We start from the raw sequence: 11909 nt of genomic DNA on the forward strand, positions 1-11909 counted from the left end.
CATCACAGCCTGCACTGCTGTCCAGCTTCGTGCTGGCCACCGCCTGGCCAGCTTTGGTGGCCCTGCCTGTCCATGCGGTGCACTCAGGCCTTGTCTCGGTAGTTTGAAGTATGTCCAGCAGTGTCACCCCCTGGTCAGGAAGGTACGGTCTGACTTGATTCTGGCCACCTCCCCGGCTTCTCCTGCCTCTCCCAGATTGGACAGAGCGAGCAGCCCACAGTCCCCCAGCACTGCCCAGCCCCCTGCCCGGTCCCCCTGCCCTACTCGAGCCAGGAGGAGCCCCTGGGTCACGGGCAGCAGAGTCCCTCAGACCCTCCTGGGGGGGCACCTGGCCCAGCCCCGCAGGGCAGGGACGGCACCTTACAGCAGGGATGTTGCAGGTGGCGCCTGGGGAGGGGCGGCCTACCCACCGTCCACCATGCCTCCCATCGGTCTGGACAACGTGGCCAACTACTCGGGGCAGTTCAACCAGGACTACCTCTCGGGGATGGTGAGTGCCCAGGAACTGGGCTACTGCTTCTGGGCTTTGTGGGCACCTGGGCACAGTCCCCGGACAGAGCCTCTCGGAGCTCGCTGACCTGGGGCCCTTTTGTTTCCTTGTGGGGGGCGGGTATCCTGGGGCCTGTGGACCCCCAGGTCCCTGTCACCACAGGGATCAGGCGGGGGTCCAGGGCCTGTACCAGGCAGGGCGCATCATTGTCCAGCTGTGCCCCACACCCACTCTCCCCCGGGGGCACCACACCTTGCTCTCTTCCCCATAAACACTGTTCATCTCACTCTGCTTTGTGAATTTTTCTAGGCCAACAACATGGCGGGGACCTTCGGAGGCGCCAACGTCCCTAACCTGTACCCGCCAGCCCCTGGGGGCGGTTACCCGCCCATCCCCCCTGGGGGATTTGGGCAGCCCCCTCCTGCCCAGCAGCCCGTCCCTCCATTCGGCATGTACCCGCCCCCTGGGGGGAACCCGCCTTCTGCCATGCCTGCATACCCGCCCTATCCAGGGGCCCCGGTGCCTGGACAGCAGCCTCCGGGAGCCTATCCCGGCCAGGTGCCAACAGCTTACCCTGGGCAGACCCCCGTGCCACCTCCCAGCCAGCAGCAGCCTGTGCCAAGCTACCCAGGATACCAGGCATCTGGGCCCGTCACCCCTGCCGTGCCCCCTGCCCAGGTAAGTGCCGGCCCCATGCCCCCCTGCCCAGCCTGTCGCCTGGATGGAACAGCTCCTCCCACCGTTTCCCTGTCATGGTGGGGTCCCAGCGCCCGGCCACGGGCCCTTCATCCCTCTCAGCCCTTTGCTCCCAGGCAGGAGCCCTCAGGTCACCGTGTCCGACCCAGCCCTGGGGCTTCAGCCCAGTTGTGGCCCCACAGGCTGTCTGCAGGGGCCCCAGAGGCCTCCTCGGGGACAACTGTTCTTGGTGGTTCCTTCAGGGCCCACAGTGGCTCACTTGGGAGAGTCCAGGATTTGTGGCATGGCCACGTGGCCACCCCGCCCCACCGTGGTATGTGCCAATGGCTCTCAGCCAGAGGGTCCCTCCCCCCACACATTCCTTCCTTCCTTCTGCTCTGCCTCCCACCTCACCTCGGCACTCACCCCTTAACTGAACAGCAGGAGGAAGTTCAAAAGGAAACTCGGGTTTGCTGTGTGGGGGACGCAGGGCCCACAGCTAAGGTGGACCCAGGGTCAGGGCGCAGCAGGATGGCTGGGATGCCCATGCTGCTGGAGCTTCAGGACAGTGCCAGGCCACCAGGACACTGGGCAGCCCTGGCAGAGCTGTGCCCCAGGCCCACGCTGGATGCCGTGACTATTGGGCCTCACTCTGCCCCTGACGCCTCTGAGGCACAGAGGTGGTTTGCAGCTAGCGGTGCCACTGGGAGGACCCTGAGTCCACTCTCAGCCGTGGTGGCTTGGCCAGTGCCCGCCTGAAGCAGGAGCACTCTGTAGTGTCCCGTTCAGTGGGAGGTGGGCTTCAGGACTGATCCTGAGGGCCAGGCCACTGGGTGCGAGACCTTGGGCTCCCCCGAACCCCTTCCAGAGCCGGCGCCACAGCATCTGACCTCTCTGTCTGTCTGTCTGTCTGTCTGAAGTTTGGAAACCGAGGGACCATCATGGATGCTTCTGGCTTTGACGCTATGCGGGATGCTGAGGTCCTTCGCAAGGCCATGAAAGGCTTTGGTGAGTAACTATGGAGGGACCCTCTCCTTCCCTTGGCCCCCTCCTCAGTGTTTCCACAGTGGCTCAGTGGGTCGGGAGGAAGAGGAGGTGGGCATGGGGGTGCATTGAGGATGCCCAGGAGAACTGGAGGGCTCAGGCTGAGAGATGGAACAGCCCGGAAGGGGCTTGCCCGCACACGGCCGACCTGGGTGTGATCCCCAGCATCACAGAGACAGAGCCCGGTCCCCATCCCTGTCCCCCCACCCCCAGAGACTGACCAGCCGTCCCTGTCCCCCCACAGGAACTGACGAGCAGGCCATTATCGACTGCCTGGGCAGCCGCTCCAACAAGCAGCGCCAGCAGATTCTTCTGTCCTTCAAGACGGCCTACGGGAAGGTGAGCGTCCCAGCCCACCACTGTCCTTGGGGTCTGGTGGGCTTCAGCCGCTGGGATTGCATTTTCTGCTGCCCGTCCAGCTCCTCTGGAGTCAGAATCCAGCCCCCGCCGGGTGCCAGGTCCTTTCCCCAGCGCTGCCCCTGTGGGCCCCTCGTGGCCGACACCTGTCCTTGCCCACTCACGGTTCCCAGGAGAGGAGCTTGCCAGCTTGCAAGGAAACAGCCTGAAGTCTAGGGCAAGGGGGGGCCTGCACACTTCAAAGTGGGGGGCTTCCGGGCCTTCGCGAGGGGGACATCGGGGGACTATGGGAGCTGCTCATGGGCCAGTCCTGGGGTTCCTGGCTCTGGGGCACCCCAAGCCTTCCTGGGGGTCTGGCAGAGGCTGGGGTCTGGAGCCCACTGGGCCCTGTCGCTGCCTCTGTGGCTTCCTCTGCCTTGGGCTATTGTCCTGTTGGTCAGCCTCTGGATCCTAACAACCCACATGTCTGTCCCATCAGGATCTGATCAAAGACCTGAAGTCTGAGCTGTCAGGGAACTTTGAGAAGACCATCTTGGCTCTAATGAAAACCCCCATCCTTTTTGATGTCTACGAGATAAAGGAGGCCATCAAGGTGTGTGTGGGGGGGGGGGGGTAGGTGTGGGAGGTGTGAGTGTGAATGTGCGGGTGTGAATGTGAGTGGGTGCGTGTATGTGGGGGATTGGAGACTGGGTGTGGGGTGAGTAGGTGTGAGAGTGTGAGTGTGAGAATGTGTGTGGGGGGATGGGGGAGTAGTGTGTGTGGGTGAGTAGGTGGTAGGTGTAAGTGTGGGTGTGAGTGTGTGTGTGTGTGTGAGCGCACCTGTGTATGCCCAGGGGAAGGCTACTCTCTGTCTCTCCAGCCTCTTGCTAACGGCTCGCGTGCATGCTTCCTGGCTCCGTAGGGGAGTCTGATCTTCCCCACCACGCGCGGTGATGTCTATGTGTGATCCCAGGTACAGCCCTGGTCACGGCAGCGACAAGGGGGGGAGGGGGGATGAGGCTCCCAACACCAAGCCACGCCGCGCCCCCCCCCCCCCCCCCGCCCCAACCGCATTGGGAGCTGGTGAGGAAGCCTGCCACGCAGAGCGAGGGCAGCCAGGGGCACTGACGGGTGACCCGGGGCAGGGCCAGCTCGGTCACAGGAGGACCCCTGACCCCTCGGCAAGGAGGGCTGTGATTGGCTGTGTGTGGGTCAGGGGCGGCCCTGGTGGCCTCCAGGGCCCCACTACACAGCAGAGAAGAATCAACGACAGGGCATGTCACCTGCACTCAGCTGACGGGGCCCAGCGGCCTGTGCCGAGCTTCTGCCCACATGCATGTGGCTGCAGCTCCCTGTGCGTGTCGGGAGCAGATGTTGTGGCTAGGGACAGGACACGGCCCCTTGAGGGGAGCTGTGAAGAGTTGAGCAGCCCAGCAGGAGGGAGGCCGAGCGCAGAGGGCAGAGTGGACGCCTGCCCTGGTTTCCGGGCTCAGACCAGGGTGACTGAGGCAGTGAGCAGCTGGAACTGGGGTAGATTTTGCTGAGGGCGTGACCTGAGCCTGTGTCCACAGACTTGGCTCCTGGCCTCTGGCCACTCCCTGCCCATGGGGCCAAGGTCACCCCCACCCAGGATGACAGCAGGGCCAGCAGCCCCACCCTATCCCCGAGGGGACTCTGCCTCATTCACACACAGGACCCAGCTGATGGGGAGACAGGTGCTGATCTCACATGTGTCGCTCACAGAGCCTGGGTCATGCCTGTGTCACACAGCAAGGTCACGGCCCGCCCCTGCTTCTCTGCCTTCCGCTGCCTCAGTGTCCCCAGCGGGTCCTGACCGAGTGCCCATACCCCGCTCTTTAACCATGCTCCCAGTCTTTCTCATGTGGGCTGAACTCGGCGTCAGGCAGAACCAGGCCCCACCTGGAGCCTCGGCAGGGCGCCCGCCTGTGTCCATGGCGTCTGGCGAGGGTCAGGGTGGCCCTTTGTGTGGGGCCCCACGTGGCCTCTCTCCGAGTCGCATCCGGGTCCTGCTCCTTGCTGCGGGCAGCCGTGCTCCGGACCCAGGTGCGGCCCGGCCCCGCTGTCCCTGAGCCACCTGCTCTGCCCATCAGGGGGCCGGCACGGATGAGGCCTGCCTGATTGAGATCCTCGCCTCCCGCGGCAACGACCACATCCGAGACCTGAACGTGGCCTACAGGGCAGGTGAGCCGGTCCGGACACGTGCCCCCTCCCCCCCCCACCTTCCCCTCCCGCCTGCTACTCACTGAGGGCGTGCGGGAATCGGGGCCCTGAGCACAGTGCCGTGAGCCTCGTCCCTCCCGCCCCTGCCCGGCCCCGGCAGCCTGGCCCCCGGCTCCAGGGCGACCCTCCTGGTTCTCCTCAGAGTTCCACAAGACCCTCGAGGAGGCCATCCGCAGCGAGACGTCCGGCCACTTCCAGCGGCTGCTCATCTCCCTGGCACAGGTGTGTCCGGCTGGCCGGGCGTGGGCACGGGCAGGGCAGAGCGGGGCCTGACGGTCACTTGCTTTCAGGGAAACCGAGACGAGAGCACCAACGTGGACATGTCACTCGTCCAGAGAGATGTCCAGGTGAGTGTGACTGACCAGCCGAGGGGGCCAGGTGGGCGCTGCCCGGCATCTCGAGAGGCGGCACGGGGTGGTGCCGGCGACTCTGCCGCCCCTACCCTGCTGCACACAGGAGCAGAGTGGCCGGGGCTGTGGCCCGATAGGCTGTGTTCCCCGTGGGTGACTGCCGGCCACACCTGGAGGCCTGAGCCTAGCGACCAGCCGTCCCTCCGCTGCGCGGCCTGGAGTCTGCCCCCTGTCCCCACCACAGGCCCGGTGGGGGCCACTCTGACAGTCCTGCCTGCCTGTCCAGCAGCGAGTCTGGTCCAGTGACTCTGGCCTTTAGGGAGTGGTCAGGTGCGCCAGTAGCAGAGCCAGACCCAGGGCCAGACTGGTGGCCTGTCCAGCAGAGCCGAGGCCTGGCCCGGGCCCCTCCCATGGGCTCCCGGCAGTTCTCGGCCGGGTTGGGTGTCCCGAGCTGCCTCTTACTCCCCCCACCTCCCGTTTCCCTGAGGCTGCTCCCACCCGTGTTTCTGGTTCCTCGCCTGCCTGCTGGGTCTCTGAGCTCTCTTGTCACCTTTGACCCTAGGTATCATTTTGGGCCTGATAGTGGCTCTCTGAGGCCTGGGGTTGGGGCTGAGACTGGACTCAGGCCTGCAGTGCGGCAGGTGGGCCTGGGGGCACGTGGGCCTGGGGGCGTGTGCCCGCCTAAATTCCCTGCATCGGAGCCCTGAGGCTCGGTGGGGGCTGTGCTCTGTTGGAGTTTGGCCAGGTCCCCTCGTCAGGGTACCCAGCTGGCCACTCCGGGCCCTCAGTAGTGACCCTGAATATACAAGTCTGTCTTTGAAGAAGGTTCACAGAAGGCCAGCGCAGGCCCGGGGCAGGCGGCAGCAGAGAAGCCGGCTGGGAGGCTGCTAGACCTCTCCTGCTGCCCCCGCCCTGGGCACCTCTCAGCGGGTCCCTGCTCAGGGGAGGGGCCAGCCGAGCCATCGACCAGAAAGGCCTGGCCTACCATTGGGGTGGACGCTCTGCATGCCCTCTCCCCGTCCAGGAGCTGTACGCGGCCGGGGAGAACCGCCTGGGCACAGACGAGTCCAAGTTCAACGCGATCCTGTGCGCCAGGAGCCGGGCCCACCTGGTGGCAGGTGAGGCCCCCAGGGAATGGGGCTCGTGCCCTAGAAGAGCCCCGGGATAATTAAGGAGAAACTCGGAGTTTCTGAGTGCTGCAGGTCTTGTGGTCTGGGGAAGCAAAGGTGGGGTGGGGCAGTGTGCTGGACTGTGGCGAGTCAGGCTTCTCTGTGGTGACCCAGCGTGTCCCAAACTGGCTTGAAAATAACTCAGCACTGCAGGCTGCCCATGTGCTCAGGGCAGGCCAGGGTCCGGCTCGACCACCATTAGCCCTCTCAGCGATGGGCTGACTCACTCCCCCTGACTCACGCACGTCAGGGGGAGGCCAGGGAGGGTCCGTATCAGGGACTCTACCTGTAAGGGACAGGCACAGGTGGAGCAGGGGACAGACAGACCGCACAGGGATTGGGGTTGCAGTCGCTTTCCACCCATCCTGTTCGAGTCCTGGCATCACACGTGGTCCTGTCTAAGCACAGCTAGGGATGGCCCTGGAGCGCTGCCATGTGTGTCCCCAGACAAAGCAAAACAAGACAAATCGCCACGGGAGGGCAGAGCTCTTGGAAGTCAGACGCTGGGGGCGGGGCCCAGTGGGCTGGGGCAGGGGCAGGTCGGGGCAGTGGTTCTCCTGCGTCTGACTTCCGGCAGGTCAAGGGCTCCCACGTAGGACTTGGGGGCAGGGCTGATTTCAGGACATTGACGGGTGCTGGTCTTCCCCCTAGTCTTCAATGAGTACCAGCGGATGACCGGCCGGGACATCGAGAAGAGCATCTGCCGGGAGATGTCCGGGGACCTGGAGCACGGCATGCTGGCCGTGGGTAGGTGGCCGCAGGCTGGGTGGTCCCCAAAGCTGGCCCGGATGCCTCTTGCCTGTTTTTCCGGCTCCCTTCAGGGAGGGCGTTGCCCGCACCCCCCACATACACCCCTCCCCCCCAAGGCCGCTGACTCACATCCTGCCAAGTTTCCTCTAAAAATACACTGCTGCGAGCCAGGCTGGTGTTTGTGATGGAAACAGCAGGGCAGCTGGCTGAGGGCACGGGCTCAGCTCTGGAGCGGCCCCTAGCTGCTCGTGTCCACTCTCCGGGGGGCTCCCAAGGGGCTCTTCTGGCCTCTCATACAGACCCCCTCTGGGGCAGCTGCATCTCCTGCAGGGGCTCTGGGCTCTGCTTCCGGCACTCACACTCAGCACTCGTGACAGCCCCCGCCCTTGCCCCAGCTCTGCCCTGGCTCCGTCCCAGCTCCCTCCCTTCCCTCTGCAGCTCCTTGCAGGACAGCTTTCTGCAACAACAAAGCATACCTGAGGGGACGCATTCCCCATTCCCACAGCATTCCCCATTCCCACATTCGGAGGGGAAGGGGTGCAGAGAGGGTCAGTGGTCTGGCTCCAGCCCCCCACCCCCCACCCCCAAGGGCTCACCCCCGGTGCAGACCAGCTCACCAGAGCTTGTCTCTTGCAGTGAAGTGTCTCAAGAACACACCGGCCTTCTTTGCTGAGAGACTCAACAAGGCCATGAGGGTACGCAATCCCCCCTTCCCCCCAACCGCATCCCAGGGCTTGGGAAGGAGGGTCACCATGGGAGCCCCTGGGCCGCAGCTCAAACTTCTGTTGTGTGTGGCCCCTCAGGGCGCGGGGACGAAGGACCGAACCCTCATCCGCATCATGGTATCACGCAGTGAGATCGACCTTCTGGACATCAGAGCCGAGTACAAGCGTCTGTACGGCAAGTCTCTGTACCACGACATCACGGTAAGGCCCCCTGCCCTAGGGACGCCCACCCCAGCCTCACCTGCTCAGCCCAGCTGACAGTCGATTCCCCGTGGGAGGTCAGGCCAGTCCTGGCGCCCCTGCCTGAGCCCCCAGAGGCTGACACATCCCCTGGGGGTGGGGGGGCAGGTCAGGCATCAGCCTCTTGGCTGATCCAGGGAGCCTGTGACTCGAGGCAGTGGGCAGAGCCCCCAGGCCCTGGGCCCAGGTTCGGCCCACTGTGTGTGCCGGGGATCAGGGGCTTCGGGTTCCCAAGGCCTGGGCCCACGCCTGGCGTGAGGTCACAGACCCCTCACCCCTACCACCCCTAGTGTGAGGGTCACAGACCCCCGCCCTCCCCTAGTGTGAGGGTCACTACCCCTGCCCACCCCTAATGTGAGGTCACAGACCCCCCACCCCTAGTGTGAGGTCACAGACCCCCGCCCACCCCGAGTGTGAGGTCACAGACCCCCGCCCACCCCTAGTGTGAGGGTCGCAGACCCCCGCCCACCCCTAATGTGAGGTCACAGACCCCCCCCCACCCCTAGTGTGAGGTCACAGACCCCCACCCCTAGTGTGAGGGTCACAGACCCCCACCCACCCCTAGTGTGAGGGACACAGACCCCCACCCACCCCTAGTGTGAGGTCACAGACCCCCGCTCACCCCTAGTGTTAGGGTCACAGACCCCCACCCACCCCTAGTGTGAGGGACACAGACCCCCACCCACCCCTAGTGTGAGGTCACAGACCCCCGCTCACCCCTAGTGTTAGGGTCACAGACTCCCACCCACCCCTAGTGTGAGGGTCACAGACCCCCGCCCACCCCTAGTGTGAGGGTCGCAGACCCCCGCCCACCCCTAATGTGAGGTCACAGACCCCCCACCCCTAGTGTGAGGTCACAGACCCCCGCCCACCCCTAGTGTGAGGGTCGCAGACCCCCGCCCACCCCTAATGTGAGGTCACAGACCCCCCCACCCCTAGTGTGAGGTCACAGACCCCTGCCCACCCCTAGTGTGAGGTCACAGACCCCTGCCCACCCCTAGTGTGAGGTCACAGACCCCCACCCACCCCGAATGTGAGGGTCACAGACTCCCGCCCACCCCAAGTGTGAGGGTCACAGACCCCCACCCACCCCTAGTGTGAGGGTCATAGACTCCCGCCCACCCCTAGTGTGAGGGTCACCTACCCTGCCCACCCCTAGTGTGAGGGTCACAGACTCCCGCCCACCCCTAGTGTGAGGGTCACACACCCCCGCCCACCCCTAATGTGAGGTCACAGACCCCCCACCCCTAGTGTGAGGTCACAAACCCCCGCCCGCCCCTAATGTGAGGTCACAAACCCCCGCCCACCCCTAGTGTGAGGGTCACAGACCCCCGCCCACCCCTAGTGTGAGGGTCACAGACCCCCGCCCACCCCTAGTGTGAGGTCACAGACCCCCCAAACCCCTAGTGTGAGGTCACACACCCCCGCCACCCCTAGTGTGAGGTCACAGACCCCCACCCCTAGTGTGAGGGTCACAGACCCCCACCCACCCCTAGTGTGAGGGACACAGACCCCCACCCACCCCTAGTGTGAGGTCACAGACCCCCACTCACCCCTAGTGTTAGGGTCACAGACTCCCACCCACCCCTAGTGTGAGGGTCACAGACCCCCACCCACCCCTAGTGTGAGGGTCACAGACCCCCGCCGACCCCTAGTGTGAGGTCACAGCACCCCTGCCCAGCCAGGTGAGCTTTGTGGGTGCATGGCCCACACATGTCACATGCCGTGGTCATCAACACAGGCCACTAGCTGCCAAGGCCCACAGCCCCTCACAGGACACCGGGGCCTCTGCTTGCACATCGCTGGGAGAAGTGGCCTCCCCACCGTGCCCCTCCCCGCCATGTCCCTCCTCACCTCCTGACACGCCCCTCCCCACCTCACGCCTGCTACCCACACAGTGAGCCCACAGGGGCATCGGGAGAGGATGCCTGAGCACTGCCCAGGCCTGGCTTGTTTGAAACAGGAGAGCTGGGTGTTCCGGGCCCACACGTGTCTCAGCACAGCTGCTGTCGCCCAGGGCCTCTGCAGGGCCAGTGCAGGGAGAGTGTGGGTACTAGGCTCTGAGTCACCCAGGCTGTGGGGACGGTGGGTGTTGGTTTCGTGTGCTGTGTACGTCTGTCTGCGATAGCCCTGGATAAGAGAGAGAGAGAGAGAGAGAGAGAGAGAGAGAGAGAGAGAGAGAGAAAGAGAGAGAGAGAGAGAATGTGATACAGACAGAGACACAGAGACTCTAGCCTCGACCCTGGGGCTTTCCTGGGTTTGGGGACCGTGAGACCTTTGGGGTCCGACGAGCAGGAGCCGCGTGGAGACGGCCGCCAGCTTGATCCAGGAGGGTCCCGTGCAGGCACCCTCATCTGAGCCCCCATCTCCGCGTGGCAGGGAGACACTTCGGGGGATTACCGGAAGATCCTACTCAAGATCTGTGGAGGCAATGACTGAGCGCTACGGGGCTGCTCCTGTCCACCCGCTGGCAGAGTGGACACTGGCAGAAGGCTTATGTGCCCCTCACTGTCCCCCCGAGCCACCCCGGCTGCCTGGCCCCTGTCCCGCTGGCCAGGCGAGCACTGTCTCAGGACTCCCCCGCCCCACCCGCGGCCCCTGCTGCCCACTTAGACGAGAGTAACTCACGCCGCCCCTTCCTCTTGTGGCCAAGTCGCGGCTTCATTTCCGTCCTGCAATTTTGTGTTTCTGTTGGGTCACTCTTTTCTAGTCACCAGGAGACAGAGGCAAGCAATGTCTCTGCTGTGTCCACACGGGGCACAACGGGGGCGTGGCGTGGATGGTGCTGGGTGGCGAGTGCCAGGCAGGCAGGATCGCCACAACCACCGCTTTCCACAAGCACCGCCACCAGACAGCCACGAGTGCCCCCCTTGCTCCATGCACAGCTGCCGCCAGCACCGGGCTCCGGCTACTTGGTATGTGCCTTAAACGAGAATGTTGATCGCCAAAAGCCATTTGTCAATTAAAGGCAGCTGGTGCTGCAAAGTCCTGAAAACATCCCTGATGCAGCTTGTTTTCTTGTACATGGTTCTGCCCCGTGGCAGAGAGAACCCGGCCTCCGTAGCCAGAGAAGCCGATGCCCTTGAGTGTATGTTTGTGCCCAGGAAAACATCTCAGCAGCCTATGGGGCCCCATAGGCTATCAGAACCTGGAAATGCAGCCGTAGAAATCCCGCAGGGTGCAGGGACCCAGGGAGGCAAGCGGGAAAGAGTGTCACCCTGGGACTGGCCGGAGGAGCCTGGTGAGAGGGATGTGGGAATGACAGCTGGGGTCAGGGAGAGTCATCCAGAAATACCTAAAAATCCCTGCGTAGCTCAGACGCGAGCAACTTGCAGCAGTGATCTCGTCAGAACCTAATTAGTAAAATTTTAGAATTCCTAGAGCACGCGGGGCTGCTCTTGTGCCGAGCGACATTATATTGTGTCCATAACAAGCAATACAAAACACGTTGTCTAGCATTGCCTTTTCTGCAGGTGGGACTAGGCTTGAAATATGGAAGGTACCCAAAGTAGGGAAAGAGTATTGTGCAGATTGTCTGCCACACAGGCAGGGGGAGGTGTGCAATGGGGGGGGGGGCGGCGGGGATACTGGGAATTTTGGTGGTGAAAAATGTGCACTGGTGAAGGGATGGGTGTTTGGTGATTGATCGAAGTTCATACAATCTTATTATCTCATTTGGACAACCTGGGAGGCTACCGAATGTTACCTGCCTGCACGGCAGAGTCTGGCAACCTCCCCGTGGTGTACCCGATGTGCCAAATACCAGTAACAATGATGGGTCTCATTCTCCTAACCCTGAAAGCGCCTTGAATGTGGCACTTTTTAGAATCTCAGGGCTAGGACGAAGGAGATGTTACTGGGGCCTGCTCGAGGCAATCGACAAACAACA

General features: G+C 63.6%; 1 protein-coding gene across 1 annotated transcript in view; it reads left to right on the plus strand.

Moving 5' to 3' along the window:
- ANXA11 (annexin A11) overlaps positions 1-11444 on the plus strand; it is a 30534-nt gene extending 19090 nt beyond the window's left edge. The window contains exons 3-15 of the mRNA XM_056113397.1: positions 381-490; positions 800-1168; positions 2086-2173; positions 2454-2548; positions 3045-3158; positions 4657-4747; positions 4929-5008; positions 5077-5133; positions 6161-6254; positions 6957-7052; positions 7692-7750; positions 7859-7981; positions 10400-11444. Coding sequence (XP_055969372.1) covers positions 381-490; positions 800-1168; positions 2086-2173; positions 2454-2548; positions 3045-3158; positions 4657-4747; positions 4929-5008; positions 5077-5133; positions 6161-6254; positions 6957-7052; positions 7692-7750; positions 7859-7981; positions 10400-10459 — 1436 coding nt within the window. The 3' untranslated portion in view covers positions 10460-11444. The remainder of the gene's footprint in view (positions 1-380; positions 491-799; positions 1169-2085; positions 2174-2453; positions 2549-3044; positions 3159-4656; positions 4748-4928; positions 5009-5076; positions 5134-6160; positions 6255-6956; positions 7053-7691; positions 7751-7858; positions 7982-10399) is intronic.
- Positions 11445-11909: the final 465 nt, after the last annotated feature.

This window comes from Sorex fumeus, unplaced genomic scaffold (genome assembly GCF_029834395.1).
Source record: "Sorex fumeus unplaced genomic scaffold, SorFum_2.1 ptg000020l, whole genome shotgun sequence".
NCBI classification, from domain to species: Eukaryota; Metazoa; Chordata; class Mammalia; order Eulipotyphla; family Soricidae; genus Sorex; species Sorex fumeus.